This window comes from Conger conger, chromosome 2, assembly GCF_963514075.1.
Source record: "Conger conger chromosome 2, fConCon1.1, whole genome shotgun sequence".
NCBI lineage: Eukaryota > Metazoa > Chordata > Actinopteri > Anguilliformes > Congridae > Conger > Conger conger.
The window spans coordinates 30,885,411-30,907,202 of record NC_083761.1 but is presented as its reverse complement, the minus strand read 5'-3'; the positions used below and the strand labels follow the sequence as shown (position 1 = coordinate 30,907,202).

Genomic DNA, 21,792 nt, shown 5'->3' with positions numbered 1-21,792 from the left:
GACACACATATTTTAATAAGCCATATATCTAAAACGGATTGGCAAATCCCAACACGTCATACCTCATTTTGTAGCTCTGATCTTCTAGTTTCACATCAAATTAAAAATAGGAAAATGAGATCTGTGCGACGTCACGCTGTTGATGGCGTGGCATCACATATGCCCCGCTCAATATGCATGGATCTTAAATGTAATGAAATCCGTTCATTTTATCACCAATTAATGAATCAAGATGCACCATACCCAGTGATAATATAGTCATCATAATTCAGCCCATTTTCTACCCGCGCCAGGTACAGTGAGCTGTGTGCCCCTCTCTTCTCGTCACAAAAACATAAAATACCAACATTCAGTAGGTACGCCCAGTGCACCACGCACATCGCCAGTGACTGTGCCTGTGCACTCTGCAAAGTTGTGTCCTGAAAATAGAGCCCTATGTGTCTTTGGGTCTCCACAAATAAATTATACAGCACAAAAGTGAAGTTCCAAAGCCTTTTATTTGCACAAAAAAAGAGAAATAAACAACAAAACAGGAAAGGCATAGTTCGGACTCTACCATTAGTCAAAGTGATCAAATTGTCGCTTAGCTATGACTAATAAGATGAATCACACAAATAAGTAGCTGCAGGAGGCATACAGAGAGATACACATGTACAAGTGGTGGCACTAATCATACAGATATACACATGCATTAATCACAGAGATAATGAACATTGATTGACAAAGAGATAGCAATTCCTAACAAGTGCCCACCTCACAAGCAGGTGCTTTACCACCTTGCTTAAAAAGTAAGTATCAGAGGGAGGAGCTCAGGTATGAGGCTTTTCATTCCAGTGGCAGCATGGTAAAGGTTGTGAATCTGTCCCAGGATGAAGGGTTTGGAGGAGAGCAGTTGCCAATCTGACCAAACAGCTATTCTGCCAGATGGTAATTGGCTGTCTCCACCCAAAAAAAGAAAAGCCTTTAGAAAAAGGATCACTAGGTTCAGGGTACCCAATGTACTCTTACAATAGCATAGTATCAGTATGGTGAGAAGGTTCCACATACTTGTACTTTGTGTCACTGTAACATGAAATGAAAAGAAATTACGAACGAGAGTGTCAATGCAAATTCCAGTATAAATACGAATGAAAATAGATTTGTCAGATCAGTATGATCTGAATCATGGCATAGAACACAGAGTATTAGAACCAGATGACTATTGTATATATTTTACTGGTCTGTTCTGGAATTCTGGAACATGCTTATCCGGTCTCCTTAGTGGAGTAGACAGATTGGGGTGGCAAAGTGTTCCATAAATTACATTATAAGAAAAAAAAACAGAAAGATGTCCATTTCAGTGGAGAATATGTTAAAGAATATTAATGTTAAAGGAGAAAGGTTCCCTGGACAATGGCATAGAAGGCTTAACAAAAGGTTGATATGGATGATATGATCTTGCTCTAGTTGCTCTAAGGGGAGAAGGAGGTTGTGGTCTCCACATCCGTTGTTACAGGAGCCCTATTCTTTGAGTAAGATGAATAATGGGAAAGGCATGACTGGCTCACACAGCCCAGATCCTTGAGCAGTTTAAGCAGATTATGACGAAACTTGACACCAATGAAAGCATAGAGGAAAGGGTTGATGCAGCAGCGCATAAATGCCAGGCTCTGGGTGATGTCCACAGCATACAGAAGACTTATTTCAAAGGCACAATCCTTACTGCCTCCGTAGGCTGTATTCAGTGTGGTCACAAGCATGGCAAAGTTGTAGGGCACCTGGAAGAACAGGAAGACAGCTACCACAGCAAATATTACTTTAATGGCCTTGTTCTTCTCAAAGTTGCGAGCCTGCATCAGGGTCTTCATAATGGCACAATAACAGAAGCCCATCACTAGGGCAGGCATTAAAAATCCAGCTACCATCTGGCACACCTGAATGCCCACCCGGAGTTGACTGGATTCCCCTGAGAAGGGAGTGCAGGTCTGGCTCTCACTTACATTGGTGTAGATAATTTCAGGCACAGAAAAGAGCAGTGCCAAAGCCCAAAGTGCCACTGATGATACCTTGCTAAAGTAAACAGTCTGTGAGCGGCGGCTGCGGGCCTTGATAGCCCGGGTGATGGCAAAATAACGATCCACGCTGATGCAGGTGAGCAGCAGCATGCCACTGAAGAAGCTGATCTTGTATATGCTGTACATAGCCTTGCACAGGAACAACCCTAACTCCCACTTGTCAAGGCAGTTAGCTGCCCAGAAAGGTAATGTCAGCACAAAGAGAAGGTCTGCTGCTGCCAAATTGAGGAGGTATACATCAGTCATGGTTTTCAGTTGTTTGAAATAGACATAGGTTAGCATGACCAACAGGTTCCCCACCAGGCCCACAGCACAAATAACAGAGTAGATGGCAGGCATGAACCAAGACCGGAAAAAGCGGTTGGACTGTTTCAGGCACTGCATTTCAAAATGGTCATAATCAACTTCCACTGGTTCTGTCCCAGTGCTGTAGTCACTCTCGTAGGATGTGTCTGTTGGCCACGTCATATTGTCCTCTGATAAGCAAGTCTGAAAATAGACAACAAAATTTTGTACAATGTAAGTATAAGTTACAATTTATTTAAACTGTGATTTCATACAGTACCTTCTTATCAGTAACTATATATAATCCAGCTGCCAGTCTCTGCAGGCTTTATAATATACAATCAAACGTATTGGAACATCAAGGTCAATTCCATTGTTTTTGTGACACACTAAAGATTGAGTTTGAGGTCAAAAGATGACAGATCCGAATTTCAGCTTTTATTTTCTGGTATTTTTGCAGCTTAGAACATATCACTTTTTGTATCAGACCACCCAATTTTTAGGTGAGCAAAAATATTGGAACATGTGACTAACAGGTGTTTCTTGTTGCCCAGATGTGTCCTGTTAGACTGATTGGTTCAAAAATAAAGCGTTCTGAATGTCTACTCTTGATTTTAGCCATGGGTTTTGCCTGTGAACACTGCATTTGTGTTAGAAAAGATAAACCAACATGAAAACCAGAGAGCTGTCTTTGGGAGAAAAGCAAGCCACTTTGAAGCTTAAAACAGAGGAAGATCAGAGCCATTGCACAAGCATTGGGGATAGCTTGTACAACAACTTGGAATGTCCTGAAAAAGAAAGGTTGACCAAGGAAAACAACAGCAGTTGATGACAAAAACATTGTGAGAGCTGTGAAGAAAAACCCCAAAACATCAGTCAGTGACATCACAAACAATCTCCACAGGGCAGGGGTGAAAGCATCTCAATCAACCGTTCAAAGAAGACTTTGAAAGCAGCAACATAGAGGCTATACCACAAGATGCAAACCACTCATCAGTAGTAAGAATTGGAAGGCGAGATTACAATTTGGTACAATTTTACAATTTTGAGGTACACAGATGAGCCACAAAATTTCTGGAACAAAGTTTTTTGGACTGATGAGACTATGATTAACCTCTACAAACTTACGGAGAAATGCATCCAAACTAGTTGTGAGTAACTTCATCATGAAGCAAGACAATGACCCAAAACACAGTGCCAACATGACATAGGATTCATTAGGGAGAAAAAGTGGAAGGTTTTAGACTGGCCAATTCAATCGCCAGACGTTAACCCAATTGAGCATGTATTTCACCTCCTTAAACACTAAACAACTGAAAGAGGCTGCAATTAAAGCCGGGAAAAGCATCACAAACGAAGAATGCAACAGTTTGGTAATATCTAGGGGTTGCAGGCTTGATGCAGTTACTGCAAGCAAGATGGATATGCTACCAAATAAGAATTATTTACTTTCATTCACTTAAATAGTCTTTGTTCCAATAATTTTTCTCATCTAAAATATGGGTGGTCTGATACCAAAGGTGCTATGTTCTAAGTAGTTCAGCACATCTACATACATTACATCAACGACATTTGGTAGACGCTCTTATCCAGAGCGACTTACAGTCGATTTTTTACTAAGCAGGAGACAATGCTCCTCAGGGTTAAGGGCTCAAGGGCCCAACGGCGGATCTTATTGTGGCCACACAGGGGATCGAACCTGCAACCTTGCGGGTTATGTACTTTAACCACTACGCTACAGGCTGCCCTATATCAAGGTACATCTAGGTAGTATTTACATTGAAATTCTGAACTCTTGTCTCTTGTTCATATTTTTATCTCAACCCCAAATGTATTCAGTGTATTACAAAAACAAAGGAATTGGCTTTGCTGTTCCAATACATTAGGAGGGGACTGCAATTAAAGGTACAATTGGTAATTTCGGACTCCTAATGGTCAAGAGAGGAATCACAGCAACAAACACCCTCAAACCATTTATCCCTCCCCTCTCTGTGAACGCGCTGACATTGAAATGTCATTGGCTGTGGCAATTAGAACCCATTTTCAACCAATGAGCTTGAATTATTGTACAGTTCCAATGTTTTCGTACAGTGTTGGTGCGTCAACCATATATTTTGAAATCCGAATTTAAGGACTATAAATACAGTCAACATTTCAGTGAGCCTTTTTCAATGAGAGGAATGGATTTACAATGGTCTTGTAACAGTAAAAGCTGAAATTCTGAACTCTTGTCTTGTGTTCATCTTTTTATCTCAACCCCAAATTCAGTCTATTGCAAAAACAAAGGAATTGGCCTTGCTGTTCCAATACTTTTGGAGGGGACTGTATATAGTTCTTGCATACAGTAAATTCTTCAAATTGTGTCCGGGATTCTATTTGAAGCCGGGCCTCGGATAATAGCCAGGGGCGTGGTCGATTCGGACAAATAAAGGCCGGCCCCCAAATACAAGCCGGGGTAATATTGTCTACCAGTAGTGCTATCAGTCCATGAGCACTAGAAGACATTGTTTCGATTTAAGTCAATGAAATAAACAAGCTCATCTTAATATTTTATATTGTTGGTTGGTTTAATACTGTTGCAAATGAAAAGTCGTTGTCCTACACCAACACACTGCTCTCAAGCTACCAGTCGCTTGCCGCCCCTTCTAAGTAGCTTGCAGCTGAAGCAGTATACATTTAAACACAATTGTTGCCGTGAGGCATTCCAGCCTACGAATTTAATAAAAAGTAAATCAGGCAAAATAAAAAATTAACTCAATTTAGGCTACTTGGCTACGCCAAGTTTCCATGTATTTAGAGCACAGCACACGTTCAATGAATGAATGAAAGCGCCTGCCTTGGCTCGCAATAAACAGACAGGTGGAAATCCCGACACTCTTTCAACTACATAAAACTTAACAGTGAACCACCAAATACCCCCCAGATTTCAGTGCCCATCAGTCCCAACATTTAGCAATAGAATGAAACAGTCGAAAAGTAAATTAAATCCCAAACCAAAGCGAAAATCTTTTGATAGCCTACCGGTATGCTGCTCCAAACGAAACGCATGTCTCACAATAAAACACACTTTAGGAAAAAAATATCCTTAACTTGCTGCTATCTACGCTAATTTGTTATTGTTCATGAAGGCGTGTCTGGCAAGTTGTTATTTTATGGATTCTGGACTTGCATGTGATTTATTGTGTTTGAGAATATTTGCAATAAACTAAGTCTGTTAAGACTGACACTATGACTTACCAAACGGTGTTTCCTGATTAGCCTACACTAATTGATTTCTGAACAGTTACAGGAAGTGTTGAACAGTGTTGGCCCACTTTAAGTGTAGCCTTTTACTTTATTTCTAAGAATAAAATTCTACAACAGAAGCCTAATAAGAAATAAAGTCCTGCCTCGAATACAAGCCTGCCCCAAATAAAGGCCTGTGCTTTGTGCAGCCTAAGTAAATAAAAGACCCCGAACACAATTTGAGGATTTACGGTAGGTATCTGGCTTGAAGCGCATTGAGGCAGTCCCTTTTTGCTTGAGCAGAAATTTATTGAAATAAAATTGAAATTATAGTTTTCCCATATGTTTGAACATAACATACACTCACCAAGCACTTTATTCTGAACATTTCTACATTACACCTACTTATGCGATTATCCAATCAGCCAATTGTGTGGCAGCAGTGCAATGCATACAATAATGTAGATACGGGTCAGGAGCTTCAATTAATGTTCAAAACCATCAACATTCAAAATGGAGAAAAAATATGATCTAAGCGACCGTGGAATGATAGTTGTTGACAGACAACAATGGTGGTTTGAGTATCTCAGAAACTGCTCATCTCCTGGGATTTTCACGCACACCAGTCTCTAGACTTTGCAAAGAATGGTGCAAAAAAAAAAAAAAAAACAGTGAGCAGCAGTTCTGCAGACAGAATCACCTTGTTAATGAGTGAGGTCAGAGGAGACCTCTCTCAAAAGCTGAGAGGAAGGTGACAGTAACACAAATAACCACACATTACAACAGTCCTAGTCCAGGCGCTCGTCATTTCCCGCCTGGATTACTGCAACTCCCTCCTAGCCGGTCTCCCAGCGTGCGCCATCAAGCCCCTCCAGCTGGTCCAGAATGCTGCAGCCCGCTTGATCACCAGTCAGCCCAGGTCGGCTGATGTCACCCCGCTTCTCATTGGCCTCCACTGGCTTCCTATTGCCGCATGCATCCGATTCAAGGCCCTAGTGTTGGCATTTCAGGCTGCTAAGGGGACTGCCCCACATTACATACAATCCCTGATCACTCCCTACTCCCCAGCTAGACCACTCCGGTCTGCCAGCTCTGGTCGCCTTACGATTCCCTCTCTACGGGCACCTGGCGGTCGAGCTGCACGTTCACGCCTGTTTTCCGTTCTGGTTCAGTGGTGGAATGACTTGCCTACCGCTGTCAGGACAGCAGAATCCCTCCCCCTATTTCGACGCAGACTCAAAACACACCTCTTCAAACTCTACCTTAGTCCCCCCTCCTGATTTACCCCGCCCCCCCCTTCTGATACCCCTATCCCTGTCTAACCCCCCCCCCCCCCCCCCAAAAAAATAAATAAAAAAAAATGTAAAAAAATTTTTTGCACTTATGATGACGACTATATGTTTAGAACAGCAGTCCAGGTGTATTTTTCTAGTTCTGGATGTGATGCTTTGACTTGTGGTAGAACCTATGCACTTGTAAGTCGCTTTGGATTAAAAGCGTCTGCCAAATGACTAAAATGTAAAATGTAAAATGTAAACAGAAATATGCAGAAGAGCATCTCTGAACACACAATGCATCATAACTCTGGATAGGCTACAGCAGTAAAAGTCTAAAAAAGAAGTACATACCTAATAAAGTGCTCACTGAGTGTATAAGTCGATCATTATCCGTGTTGTTTATAATGTGCAGCATTTTTTCTCCATTTTTATTAACATAATTCTGGAGCCCACCGTATTATGTACGAAAGTTAATGCTTTCAGCTTTTTTCAGACTACAGGTAGTCGTCGACTTACGACCGTAATTGGTTCCGACCGACCGGTCGTAAGCGGAACTGGTCGTAAGTCGGCCCATGTTATAATTACCTTCCATATATTATACTGTGTAATGATATTATAATCATCTTCAAGTCATATTTTATCAATATTTTCTTTGCGGTCGCAGTCGTATCTTAGTATCAGTTAAGCCTGATTGCAGCTGTTTGGTTCTGTGAAGCCAGGTTGTACAAAGAAACCCTGGATTTGTTAAGCTCTTAATATGCAAATAGTACACCAGCAGAGGTATTTTGGCAAAATGAACCAAACACGACTCAAGTGCTCTCCTTACAGAGTGGACAAATTATCCAACTCAGTCTGACATTTTCTATCTTTCCTTACTTGCTTAAGGAACCACAGCAACTATCATAATCATGAAAAGTAGTCCATGTTATGCTCGCGGCCAGAAACCCGAACACAGACCACAGTATTCCAAAAAACGTTGTCTTTATTCAGTCCAAGGGTCAAAGCCAGGTAATCAGAGAGACACAGTGCCAAATCGAGAAGCAAAAGGGAAATCACAAAAAACTGTCCACAGGTCAAAATCCAGGAGATCAGAATGGCAGAGGTACAGAGGAGTAGGCAAAGGGAGAGTCGTGAACAAAGCGAGGATCAAAAATCACAGGCAACCAAAACAGAAGGGAATAAGCAAACTCGAAGTCAGGCAAAGGCAGGGTGTCTCAGGAATCTCAAAAATAGCAGGCTTACAAAAAATTGGCACTGAAATTTCGATCAACATTCTGACAAATGTGAAGTGCATATACACAGAGGAATGAGACAACCTAGGCGGGGCATGGGTGGTCTAACAAATAAACATCAGGTGAGACACATGAAAGTAATGAAATAGCTTAGCAAGGTTATTGCACAATTGCACAGACTTAAGGAATGTAGTGGTAGTTAGAGAACAGGTGCAAACACTTCGCAGAATTAAGGCAGGCAATCAGAGATAGAACAGGGAGGTGGAGCTAGAGAGCAGTGCAGAAATAGGTAGAATGTTAATATGTTAGTTATGTGATTAAACTATACCAAAAACTAGTGAATGTTAGTTAGTTAGACGAACATATTAGTGTGTTAATATAATTAGTACTGTGCAAATTCTATGTTAGTCGGGATAAGTAGATTAGTGCTATCAACAAACATGAATGGAGAGAAAGCAGCAAGTAAGTAAAGTGAGACAGAGAAGGAATCGTGGGAAACCGGAAAATTCCGAAAACACCCGAATAGTGAATCATGCAGACAGGGTAGTGACTCGGGCTCAGATGTACATAAAGACACAGACATCACAGGGGCAGACTAGTACAATGACTGTAAATGGAACCCAGGTATGAATATGAAAAATAATGAAGTTACAAAAAAACTGAATAAACTAACAGACAGAATACAGGATATTACAGTCTAGCTAGACTGGCAGCTAGTTTATCATAATCGATCAGTAGCCTATCACTTTTAGCTAACATTTTGAGAAGCAGTATAAACGATTTCAATTCATGGGCAAGTGGCAACCATGTTTATATACAGTGGGGTGAAAAATTTGGGCACCCCTGTTCAAAATGTCAGTTACAATGAATTCTTGTGATCAAAAGCAAACCCAAACTGTAAAGGGTCCAGAGTTAAACATGAGACCTTTCTGCAAATTTTAAGGCAAGATTGCTTTTTATTAACATTTTTTACCAATTTATAAATTTATAAATTATAAAAGGGCCCTGTGCAAACGTTTGGGAACCCTTTTGGATTATTCTTTGTTACTTAGGCCCAGTCCCTGGTGATTTCCTCCTGGCTTCAGTGAGTCAGATCAGTATAATTCCAGGGCTGAACTATTTATTCTGAAGTAACTCCAAGCCTTCTAAAGTACCCAACTGCAGTGGCTGTTCTGTCTGTTCCTCCAAACAGTTGTCCAAGGATTTCAGAATGAAGATGGTTAATTTCTTCAAAAACTCTTTGACCTATTTCCACTGTCAGAAATATTATTAGAAAATGGAAGATGAATGGTTGCCTGGTTGAAGGCAAGGCAAGGTCAGAAAGACCAAGAATGATTTCAGGAAGAATGGCCAGAGACCTGGTGAGAAATGCTCAGAAGAATTCACACATCACTGCAAAAGAGCTGCAGAAAAGAGTAGCTAACACAGGTCTAGCTGTTCACAGGACAACAATACAACATACTTCAAACAACAAAGACATAGCAGAGTTGCCAGAAAGAAGGACCTCAACAAAAAATGAAGCCTTTGTAGAGAAGAACCTTGCCAACTGTGAAGCATGGAGGTGGATCCATTATGCTTTTGGATTGTGTGGTAGCTGGGGGCAGAGGAAATATTGTGCAAGTGAAAGAAAAATATCAAGAAAATCTAGAGGCTAATGTTCAAAGGACAGTCCAGACATTGAAGTTGAAGAGAGGATGGTTATTCCAGCAAGACAATGATCCAAAGCATACCTCAAAATCAACCAGTACCTCCAGGAAAGATCACCACAGTCCCCAGACTTATTTATATTGTTGTTGAAATATTGTTGAAAATCTGCTGAGATATCTCAGACATGCTGTATATGCAAGGAGGCCGATATTTCTGAGGAGAAATGGGGGAAAATAAAAAAAAGCAGGAAAGGAAAACAGCGTTTACAAGCTGTTATAGTTGCCTGAGGAGGAGTTACAAAGTACTAACTGACAGGGTTCCCAAACCTTTTATTATTATTTTGAAACTGAAAAAAAAAAAAAAATAATAATAATATTGCTGTAAAATTTGAAGAAATGTGTAATTTTTGACCAGGGGTGCTCACATTTTTGCACACTACTGTAAATCCATCAGCAATATGTTTGTTGTGCAATAAATCTCACAGCATTTTTTCTGGCATTTTGAATATTGCTATGATTTTAATAAACTATGATTAGATTTTATAAAAACGTATAATTGACCACTACAATTCCTATGGAAACTACACCACAGGCCGGCACTAGCCAATGATGTTACACAAGCATAGACAAGCCTTTCTCCTCTAATCCCTCCCCCCACATAAAATTGATGTCAAAACGTCAAATTCAAAAGAAAAAGATTATTCTGATGAAAGTGAACAATAATTTAAATAATAATAATAATTCAAACAGAATGTAATATAAAAAGAAAAACATAATTCAAACAAAATGGAAGAATCATTTCAAAAAAGATTTTCTTTGAATTATACTTTTTCCCTTTGAGTTATAATTTTGACACTGCAACCGCAGCGTCTCTTTCCAAATATAAACAGAAAAATTCACATTTTAATCCAGAACTATTTCTTCTATTGCTGGTACTCAAAAACTGTTTCTCTGCAAGCAGAAGTTTCCACTGAAGCACACCAGTATTCTGGGATAAAGTGTTCATGTCTTCTTTGTAGTCTGAGTTCCTCTATTGTCATGCCACAATTTTGCTAATTAAAGTTCACAGCTGGCTAATGTACACTTTCCTGTTCTGATATGCAAGTCAAGCACAGCAAACAGCTGCCTAAAACACTGATCAAACCAACTGATGCTTTTGTTTCATAAATTATATGTTAGTCAGTCATGCCTAAATCAAGATTGTAATTTAAATCGCCTCACTGATTGAGAATCCTATTTTCAAATGCTTTATGGACCTTTTTGGACCTAGTAGTTTGGTCTTAAAGATACATAATCAAGTGCCTACCTTCTGACCGTGCAATAACAAGAAAAAAAGATGAGGTAACATGATACATGTATGGGTTGGTTAAAAAATGGGCTAAGTAAACATCTTGAGTTAATATGCGATAGTAGAACAAAGTAGACTTTGTGAGACTAGTAAGTTGTATTTTATATAAGCATATATTGGACATTATGTAAAGAGCACATTTCAATTTTACTGGTCTCTAAAACTGAGTGGTTGCATGGAATAATTGGCAAATTCAGGTTCAGGTAAAGTAGATTTCCTGTTTACAGGCAGATTGAAAACTTGCCTCCCCACCCACAAAGCACCTTCTCAAAATATGTCTTATCTCTTCACCACTTCCTGAGTTAGCAGGCTCCAGTACAAAAAACCACAGTGTTTGTCCTGCTTAGTGTGAGAAACAGACCTCAGGTGTTTTTAACAGGTGTTTTAACTGTGTTATTTAAAACAATGTTGTTTAAATGTACACAAGGCTGGATTAATCTTTGGTCATATACTAACTCCATTTGTTTTAAAGGTAAAAAGAAAATAGATTTCCTCTATTATTGCATATTCATGACAATGGTTTCAGATCTTTAGACAAAATGTACTATTAGACAAAGGGAACTTGAGTAAACATAATAACCATTTGGGTGAGTGAAGTGATGCAAGCTGTTTCTAGGCACTTTCACACAGCATAGCAAACTTACTGTCGTATGCAAAACTTTGGGCAACCCTGGTCAAAAAGTATTTTATAATGAATATCTTGGTGAACAGATGCAAAACCTGAACTGTAAATGTTCAACATGAGACCTTTCTGCACATTTTAAAGCAAGATTGCTTTTTACTGTTTATAAATGATAAAAAAGGAAATGCGCCCTGTGCAAAAGTTTGGCAACCCTTTTAGATTATTCTTTGTTACTTTTTAAAAAGATGATTACAAAGGCCCAGACCCAGGTGATTTACTCATTGGGGCTTCAATGAGTCAAGTGAATATAATTCCAGGTATAAACTTTATTTATTTTTTTATTTTTCATTCTGATGTAACAGCTGTTGGTAGCTGTTCTGTCTCGTAATAACAACTATGAGTCCCTCATTAAAGCCTCGTTCTGTTGCGCATTATATCATGTAATTGTTGAATTGTAGGTTAATTTGATGTGACATATTTTACACTGAAGTTTTTGCAGATTAACTTTAAATGCTGTCATAGCCTACTCCACTGCATTTTGGCTTCTCTGAAATTATATGAACCAACTTTATTTTAGGCTAAATTAAAACTCTTAAAAACCTTTTGAGATTTTGTGTTTAAAAGTTTTGTTTTGTTGAACTTAACATAAAAATAACACGATTATGCAGGTTCTAGCAGTTCTCCAAGGATGTCAGAATGGAGATGGTTCATTTCCACCAAGAAAGTGAAGGCTACAAAAATGTTTGAAACTGCCTATTTCCACGGTCCAAAACATTATTAGAAAATGGACGATAAATGGAACAGTTGAAATCAAGGCAAGGTCTGGAAGACCAAGAAAGATTTCAGAAAGAATAGCCAGATACCTGGTGAAAAATGTTCTGAAGAACCCAATCACTGCAAAGGAGCTGCAAAAAAGAGAGTTGCCAGAAAAAAGCCTTTCCAATGACCTCAACACAAAATTAAGCATCAGAAGTATGCAACAAAAAAAAACATTGAGACGCCTGAAGCCTTTTGGAACAATTTTTTGACCACCACCAAAGAAGGTAACTTTTGGAGAAAAAAGGCTGAAGCCTTTGTAGAGAAGAACACCTTGTCAAGCATGGAGGTGGATCCATTATACTTTGGGGTTGTGTGGCAGCTGGGGGCACAGGAAATATGTTGCTTGGTGTATAAGAATGGATTCCACCAAATATTAAGAAATTCTAGAGGCTAATAAAAGGTTTGAAGAACTGTGTCACAATCTATGAATATAATGCGTAATATAAAGCGTTATTAAACAGTTCAGTTTTCTCGTACACTGTTTTGGAAAGCTGGCAGTGACAAACGCAAGAGAGACTGCCGTCTTTTCGTAGTGTATATTTTTTGTCTTTTCGAAGTTTTCACTTTAGCTAACCAACTATATTATGAGCAAGCAAGTTATTTGGCTAAGTAACTAGCTGGCTATATAACAAAGATATGATAGTTCATCAGAAACGATGCAACTGTAACTTACAGTTTGAGAGAAATAAAGGTTTAGCTAAACATGGATGATTGAACATGTAAAGAGATAAAAGGAATGTGTAGCTGCCCTAATTGCACTCCAGACAAGCGATCACTGAAACTGTGTATCGCCTACTATTGCTTATCTAGTTAAAAAACAATACTAGCCATTAGCTATTGCTAGTTAGCTTCCCGAATTACATATATCCACCTGGAGCACAACGCTTGAGCAATCGCGAGCGACTATGTTCGTATTGCCTATATTTTATCATAAGTGGATATTTGTAAATTCGTCAAGCTAACTACAGCTAATTTACTTGTTGCTACGATAACAAACTGATATGGTTTTAGAATGAGATATGTAGTCTTCATTGGATAATAAGCAACAGTATACAGAGTTTCAGTGATCACTTGTCTAGAGTGCAATTTGGGCAGCTACACAAGAATAAGCCCCCATGCCATTGGATGTGGCAGTTAGAACCAATTTTCAACCAATGAGCTTGAATTGTTGTACAGCTGTACAATGCTTTGATACACAGTGACGGCCCGACAAATGTACACTTTGAAACCTGAATATAAGGACTATAAACACAGGCAGAGGGTAAGTCAACGTGTCAGTGAGCCTTTTTCATCGATTGGAAGGGATTTACTATAATGGTCTTGTAACAATGTTTTAACACAAAAATGTTATCAATTATACCTTAAAGACTATGAAAATGGTCCAAACCAGTATCTTTCAAGATCCTTCAGATGTTTTGGTCTACAATTAAATCAAAAATCTTTTTCTCTGAGGAATTGCATTTGTATGAAAGCATACAGTATAGCTTATAATTTGCCCTTTTTGATTGTACCATGTTGATCATTGCCTGTGCTATTTGTTTTATGCAGCCTTTTCTGCTCATCTTTATCAAGTGGCAATCATTCTAGAGGCTGCTCTATAAAAGATGGATTTCCCACATTAAGTGTAATATTTGGAATGATTAAAGTGGTTTTACGCAAAATAACATAGTGAGTTCTAACAAGAAGATATGAATGATATGAAAAGAAGGTACTGTATGCCGCAATTAAGAGAGTTCTTAGGACACTTGCTAACTGATTATTTGTTGGGTTGATCTGCTATGAAGGTCAGGATCAGACTTCCGTCCAACCATTTGCAAGCTCAAGGGTCCACCATTGCAAATAATCTGTAGATATAAGAAAATGCTGTATAATTTTGTGACATAAAGAAAAACAATTAAATTATGAATACAGTTTGGAATTATCAGTTTTACCTGATGTTCATTACTGATGATATTATTTGCTTGATTGTTAACCCTTTCAGTCCCATTGCACTGAAGCATAACTGCCATAAAATCCCAAGAATGCCATATGGGACTCTCGACCTTACACCATTTCAACCAATCGAAATGGCCCCTATACTATTGTTTTGAGCCTCTATTAGAACCCTACTAAATTTTGTCAATTTTCTCAACCAAAGCCAAAACCACTTCAGTGAAGCCACTTCATATTGGGCGTGGGACTGAAATGGTTATGCAAGCAATAAATGGAAACAAGTTGCCAGTAATGGCGTATCAAGCTCACAAACCATGAATGACATTTATGCACTGTTTAATAATAAGGATTGCATTTAGCTTGCCTTAACACAAATCCAGATAAGCAAGACTGGTCCAGTGAGATCAGCGCCTGTAAATGAGACAAAATTTCAGTGCATTTGGTTTCTCAGTAGTGGAAGGAAAAATATGTTAAGGGACCAACCTCTTGCATGCAGTGGCACTTATACTCTGTGTTAGTACAACCATAAAGCTCTGTAGAAAATAGTCTTGTTCTTTATTTTCCATAAAAATAAAGTCATTTCAAAAAGGTTTTAATTTTAAAGTCAATAAAAAATATTTTCCTTGAATAAATAGAAGTATTTTTCAGACATTATAGAACACTATAAATGTATGCCTTTATTAAATATGAAGGCGAGAGGACATTTTGTTGCTTTATTACATTTAGTGAATATCAATTTGATCACTTCATAGAAAGCCAGTCATTTTTTACAGTTCCACTCTCCAAACTGATTAAGTGATAAGTGCTGTCAGTGTCAGGTCTAGCCTTTTGCAGCACAAGTGGTATATTTTTGAAGGCCCTTAACCCCGGCAGAGGTCAGTATACCAATGTTTTGGCATATACCAATTTTTCCTATAATTAAACAACATGACATTGGGTAGTAGTTTATAATTACAAATACATATTTTATTATGCTACATGACAATTATTGTGATTTCACCATATACATTTTCATATAGAGTAGGTTTTATCTGCCATTCTAACTAACCAATGTACACATGGAATCATACTTCAGCAAGGCAAGTAACTTCATCACAAAAGATCTGCAGTTGAGATTGCTAGATACTAGGAATGAGCATTGATTAAATGGTTAACCGAAATGGACAGTTAACCAAATCTTAACTGGCTAACACTTTTTATCCTGCATAATAGAGTTATTTTTTTTATCTTAACTTCAGCAAAACAAAACAAAACACAAAATCTCAAAAAATGTTTAAGAGTTTTAATTTAGCCTAAAGTAAAGTTGGTTCATATAATTTCAGAGAAGCCAAAACGCAGAGGAGTAGGCTATGACAGCATTTAAATTTAATCTGCAAAAACTTCAGTGTAAAATATGCCACATCGAATTTAGTTAGCCTACAATTCAACAATTACGTGATATAATGCACAACAGAACGAGGCTTTAAATGACTGGGGTAATTAAATAATTAAGAAACTTTGTTTGCTATAATTGGTTAATCACACACCTGACTATATGCCTACAAAATCCCTCACTTTGTGGAAGTGTATCTAGAAGAATTGATGCTGGTTTGAAGGCAAAGGCTTGATTTAGATTTTTCTTCTGTTCACTCACTTTGCATTTTGTTAATTGATAAAAAATAAACTATTTAAAACTATTAAACTATTTTTGAAAGCATTCTTACTTTACAGCATTTTTTCACACCTGCCTAAACCTTTGCACAGTACTGTAAGTACACATATCATAAAATTAAATAAGTGTTTATAGACACGTTTATACAGCATTCTTAATCACAAAAAAACTTGTTTAAGCAGATGGTTTTAATGTTGTGGCTGATGTATGTTATCTTTTTTACAACTGTAAATTTTTTCATCCCCAAGTACACACAGTGAGCACTTTATTAGGTATTTATTACTTTGTTTTTAGACTCATTGGTCTTTTTCTGCTGTAGGCTGTCCACAGGTTTGATGTGTTGTATGTTCAGAGATGCTCTTCTGCATACCACTGTTGTAATGTGTGGTTATTTGCATTACTGTCACCTTCCTGTCAGCTATGACCATTCTGGCCCTTCGTCTCGGAACTCTCCCATTTACAGCACGTTTTTGCCCACACAACTACTGCTCACTGGATGTTTTCTGTTCATGGCACCATTCTCTGCAAACTCTAGAGACTGTGGTGCATGAAAATTGCAAAAGGTCAAAGTCGCTGAGATCATATTTGTTTCCCCATTCTGATGGTTAATGTGAACATTAACTGAAGCTCCTGACCTGTATCTACATGATTATATGCATTGCACTATTACCACAGGATTGACTGATTAGATAATCGCATGAATACGTCGGTGCACTGGTAATAAAGTGCCCAGTGCGTGTATAGACACAACCAATCTCTGCAATTCTTAAACTGCAATCCTTGGGTTACTTATGGCCTCCCTCACCATCTTCCTTCCCATACATGGTGATAATATGCACTTCCGTCCTCTTCAAAGGAAAGTTTGCAACCATTCCATGTTTTATGCCTTTTTATTATTGCATAAAACATAATACATTGAGAATTGTTTTAAGTAGCAGGGCACAGTGCTAAGTGGTATGTTACATATTTTGTACCCATTACCAGACTTGTGATGGTCAGTTACCATCTGTGTCTTCTGAATTGACAGTTCTTTGGCTTTTCCCATGCTGATGTTTGACAAAGAGGGTTTGCATACTTGTTACCTTGTTATACATATTTATACTCTTGTGAAACAGGAAGTGATGGAATGACACAGTATAGTTCCTTTAGACTGAGATGAACTAAATTAAGTAAAATTGTATTGCCACTTTCAAGGGTGCCAATAGTTTTGGCACCTGTGGTCTTCAGAAAAAATTTTGATTACTGAATAAAAAACATTGAAATATTTCAGTGAATGTACTGAAATAAAAGCAAATAGTTTCCTTGTATGTTAGAAAATAGAATATACACTCACTGAGCACTTTATTAGAAACATTTTTACTTTATTATACCTACTTATTCATGCAATTATCTAATCAGCCAATTTTGTGGCAGCAGTGCAATGCATACAATCATGTACTTCCCTCTAGGGTCTTTCAGCGCACTTATCCCTGGTTATGGGTTTGCACTTTGCACTTTGTTCTGGATAAGAGCGTCTGCCAAATGCCATTAATGTAATGTAATTTAGTGTAGATACGGGTCAGGAGCTTCAGTTAATGTTCACATCAACCATCAAAATGGGGAGAAAATGTGATCTATGTGACTTTGACTGTGATTGTTTGTGGCAGACATGGTGGTTTGAGTATCTCAGAAACTGCTGATCTCCTGGGATTTTCATGCACACTAGTCTCTAGAGTTTGCAAAGAATGGTGCAAAAAACAAACAAAGAAATCCAGTCAGCAGCTGAATGGGCAGACTGGTCAAAGCTGACAGGAAGGTGACAGTAATGCAAATAACCACACATTACAACAGTGGTATGGAGAAGAGCATCTCTGAAAACACAACACATCATAACTCTAAGGAGTAACATGGTGGTTGAATTCTGACACTTGCCAGTTGTCCTTGGGCAACAACAAAATAAATGTGCGTAATCGTTTTATTATTCAGTCATTTAAATGTATTTTAAATCGTATTTTCCTAAATTTGCCATTATAAGAAACTTGTTCCGATCATAGATTAAGGATATAACTACTTAAATAGTATCTTGTCATTGTGTAATCAAGGGTGTGTTCAAGATCACAAACGTTAGAGAACACATTCAAACTTTTTCTGTTACAATTTGAAAAGGTAGTGCGCTGCTAACAGAAATGGCTGCTGATGGGGAAGACACACATTGTAAACACACAGCCATGTGCTTCAAACAAGTTACGAGACAGAGCCAACTTTGGACATAAATGATCCAGGATTAAAAATGCCACACTTAATTGCAAGGATGGAGGACGCGGTCATGATTTTGCTGACATGGACATTAGTTTATCTACAGGTAAGGTAGTACATGGTCAATTTAGCTTTTTTCTGGTGGTGGTCTTCTTATTTATTTTCACTTTTAAACGTGTTTACTTGCCAGCTAGCTAGGTGCTGTGATGCGTTTGGGCGGTGGCCATCTGCTTGATTTGTTTGTTGAAGTTGTTCGTGATAAGTTGCTTACGGTGGATTTTCTAGATTGCTGCAATGTTAATGGAGCTTGCTTGTTATATCCTACTGATTTTTATGATCAGATTACCTGTGATCTGAAGTAGTCTGAACACACTTTAATGTGTGAGGATGGCTGAAAATCCTTTATGTCTAGCTATTCTTCACCTATGTTTAACTACTCAACACCCCCTTTTCTAGTTCTTCATGTTAATTAATCAGTTGGTCTACTATAACGTTAAACGCTCAACTGCCTCTATGTGTGATCACACAAATGTTTGTGATTTACTGTGTTATTTGAGTGACTTTTATCTGCATTATTTCAGTTATGTAACAAACTGTGACGGATGTGTAAAGTGCTTTAGGAACGTGGATGTGTGTTTAAAGAGGAAAGTGTGACGGTTCTGATACGAATGGGAAGGCGGCTCAGCCAAAAGTGTTCCTTGTAAAATTGTTCATGCACATACGCATATATATATATATATATATATATATATATATATATATATATATAGATGGTTTCATACAGATTTACCTGCATAACAGAGTGCAAAACTGTAGTAATTGTGCTTCAGGTGAAAATCTTGGTTTCAATGTATTGCATATCGCAATGTAGTAAGGGGGACTGTTAACAACACCACTTCCGGGTTATGTCACGCCCACTTCTGAGTACAAGTAACAGAATTAAAAAATGTTTACTTGTATTTGGAAACGAATACAAGTAATGCACTACTTGCTCACCCCTATTTAATACTTTCATTGTGTTTCTTCAATGTCCTCTTGTGCAAACTGCATATAAAAAGTGCATATAGAAAGTGTGACCAACCACCATGTTAGTCCTTTAACAGACCATGTTATTCAGTCCATTATGAATTGGCAGTAACTAATGTACAGTAGTTGTACATTAGTTCATGATGTACAAATACATCAACATATGAAACAGTTGTACAGATTAACTATGAGGTAGTTATTTACTAAACATATTCCTTGTTAAATTAAAAAGAAAATCATAATGATTGTTTTAATTTGGAAAACAATATTGTTTCCTATTATTAGCGTACAGAATGATATGATATGATACATCCTTCTTTGCTTATCAGGAGGTAATTTTGGAGGAAGCAACTGACTAACTTTCAACTGAGCCCATGCACGTTGTCATTCCCCTTCCCAAAACAAGATATCTAGCCTGTGAAATTCATATTCAGATTTTTCTTATATTCTTTTTGACAGAAATGCCATTGCTCAATAATATATTTTATGTGAACTGTAAAATTATGTTAACTTTATTTGAAAGGGTTGATGATATCAAAATGCAGATGGATCACAGAGCAAAGTGCCCATTTGTGGCAGGTCTACATAGCTCCCTTGTTCACACCCAAACTTATCTTTCTACAGCATTTCAAATGGTAAAATATAGTTAAATAGGAGTAGTGAATGAGTGTCTGAGTAGGGAGCATGTGCTAATGGGTACCTGTTTTCCATGTAATTTTGTTATCAATTAAGCTAACTGATTTGCATTTTAACCCAGCCATTCCACCTCTCAAACATTGCTGGCTCTATTCTTGGCATTCCCAAAGCACACAAATGAAGATTAAACATATGGGATAAACAATCAAGATCACCATCACACAAGAATGGTTTGTTGATGCTGAGAGAGAGACCATTTTCACACCCATCAAATTGTATAAAATAAGTGTTTGATTAGTTATTAAGTTAGCATGTACATTAGAATGTCTAAGATATTAACACTATAAGAATAAAGGTTGTACTATGACTGAATGTGATGTCAAAACACTCAAAATGACATTACATTATCTGTGCACACTTGCAAATTACTGTATATATTCACCAGCTTGCCAATACAATGAGAGTACTGACAAGAATTTGATTGGAAGAAAGAAGTAAAGAATAGGTTTGTTTGTTTTTTAAACTAAGCTACATAAATTAATTATATGGCACTATGAGTAGTGCACACTAACAGATGTATATGTATACAATTACTAGGCTGGTCCTCCATTTAAAATAAGAACAATGTTAATGTGACAATAATGCAGATAATCCAAACAGAGAATTGACTTACGTATAACAGATGCCATTGTGTGATTTGGTTTAAGCTGCTCTTCAGTAGAATTGTTTTTATGCTCTTTCACTCTCTGTCTCAGGACTGCTACTGCCAGAAGTGACAGGTAGACAGCCACAAATGTATCATGCCTCTCTTTCATGTCTTTTTTTTTCTCCACTCTGAAGTCTGGCCTGTTATCTAGTTGCTTTCTTAAAAAAGAATATACAACCTCCCCAACCAACTATTAAGGGAATTGAAAGCCTTAAATGGAATTTAAAGCCTTATCAAATAAAAATTATGATCAATGATTAAGAACAAGTGTATGAAAATAAATTTTTGGGTGTGATAATTGATCATAAACTAAGTTGGAAACCACACATAAATCATGTAAAAACAAAAATGATCAATTACCAATTATCGGGGTATCCTCAGCCTCCCTGGGAAAGCTTACTCTAGGGTGCTGGAAAGGAGGCTCCGACCGACGGTCAAACCTCGGATTCAGGAGGAGCAATGTGGCTTCCGTCCTGGTCGTGGAACAGTGGACCAGCTCTTTACCTTGGCAGGGTTGCTGGCGGGGTCATGGGAGTTCCCATCCAGTCCACATGTGCTTTGTGGACTTGGAGAAGGCTTTCGACCAGGTCCCCCGGGGAACCCTGTGGGGTGTACTGCGGGAGTATGGAGTACCGGGGCCGTTGTTACGAGCCATCCGGTCCCTGTATAACCAAAGTGAGAGCTGTGTCCGCATTCTCGGCACAAAGTCAAGCACGTTTCCTGTGGGTGTTGGACTCCGCCAAGGTTGCCCCTTGTCACCGGTCCTGTTTGTGGTATTCATGGACAGGATCTCAAGGCGCAGCAGAGGTGAGGAGAGTGTCCGATTTAGTGACCTCAGAATCGCATCTCTGCTTTTTGCGGATGATGTGGTTCTGCTGGCTTCATCGGACCGTGACCTTCAGCACGCACTGGAGCGGTTTGCAGCCGAGTGTGAAGCGGCCAGGATGAGAGTCAGCACCTCCAAGTCCGAGGCCATGGTTCTCTGCCAGAAAACAGTGGATTGCTCCCTTCGGGTTGGGAACGAGTCTTTGCCCCAAGTGAAGGAGTTCTCTCGGGGTCTTGTTCAAGAGTGAGGGTAGAAGGGAGCGTGAGATTGAC

The 21,792-nt window shown here is 38.4% G+C and overlaps 1 protein-coding gene across 2 annotated transcripts; it reads right to left on the bottom strand.

Moving 5' to 3' along the window:
* Nucleotides 1-478: 478 nt before the first annotated feature.
* ccr7 (chemokine (C-C motif) receptor 7) lies at nucleotides 479-20,757 on the bottom strand. Of its 2 annotated transcripts, XM_061232004.1 has the most exons (3): nucleotides 20,662-20,757; nucleotides 14,805-14,851; nucleotides 479-2,543 (listed from the first exon to the last, which is right to left on the bottom strand). In XM_061232004.1, exons 1-3 carry the CDS (start codon nucleotides 20,675-20,677, stop codon nucleotides 1,452-1,454), a joined length of 1,155 nt encoding a protein of 384 aa, XP_061087988.1. In that variant the 5' UTR covers nucleotides 20,678-20,757; the 3' UTR covers nucleotides 479-1,451. The 2 variants fall into 2 exon arrangements, with proteins under 2 accessions (XP_061087988.1, XP_061087990.1); XM_061232006.1 differs by lacking the exon at nucleotides 14,805-14,851 and having other exon boundaries at nucleotides 20,662-20,749.
* Nucleotides 20,758-21,792: the final 1,035 nt, after the last annotated feature.

Excerpts from the sequence above, each read along its gene's own strand:
- ccr7 (XM_061232004.1), bottom strand. Across the intron at positions 2,544-14,804 it reads TTATCTGGATTTGTGTTAAG|ACTTGCTTATCAGAGGACAA; the intron begins GCAAGCTAAATG and ends GTCTATTTTCAG.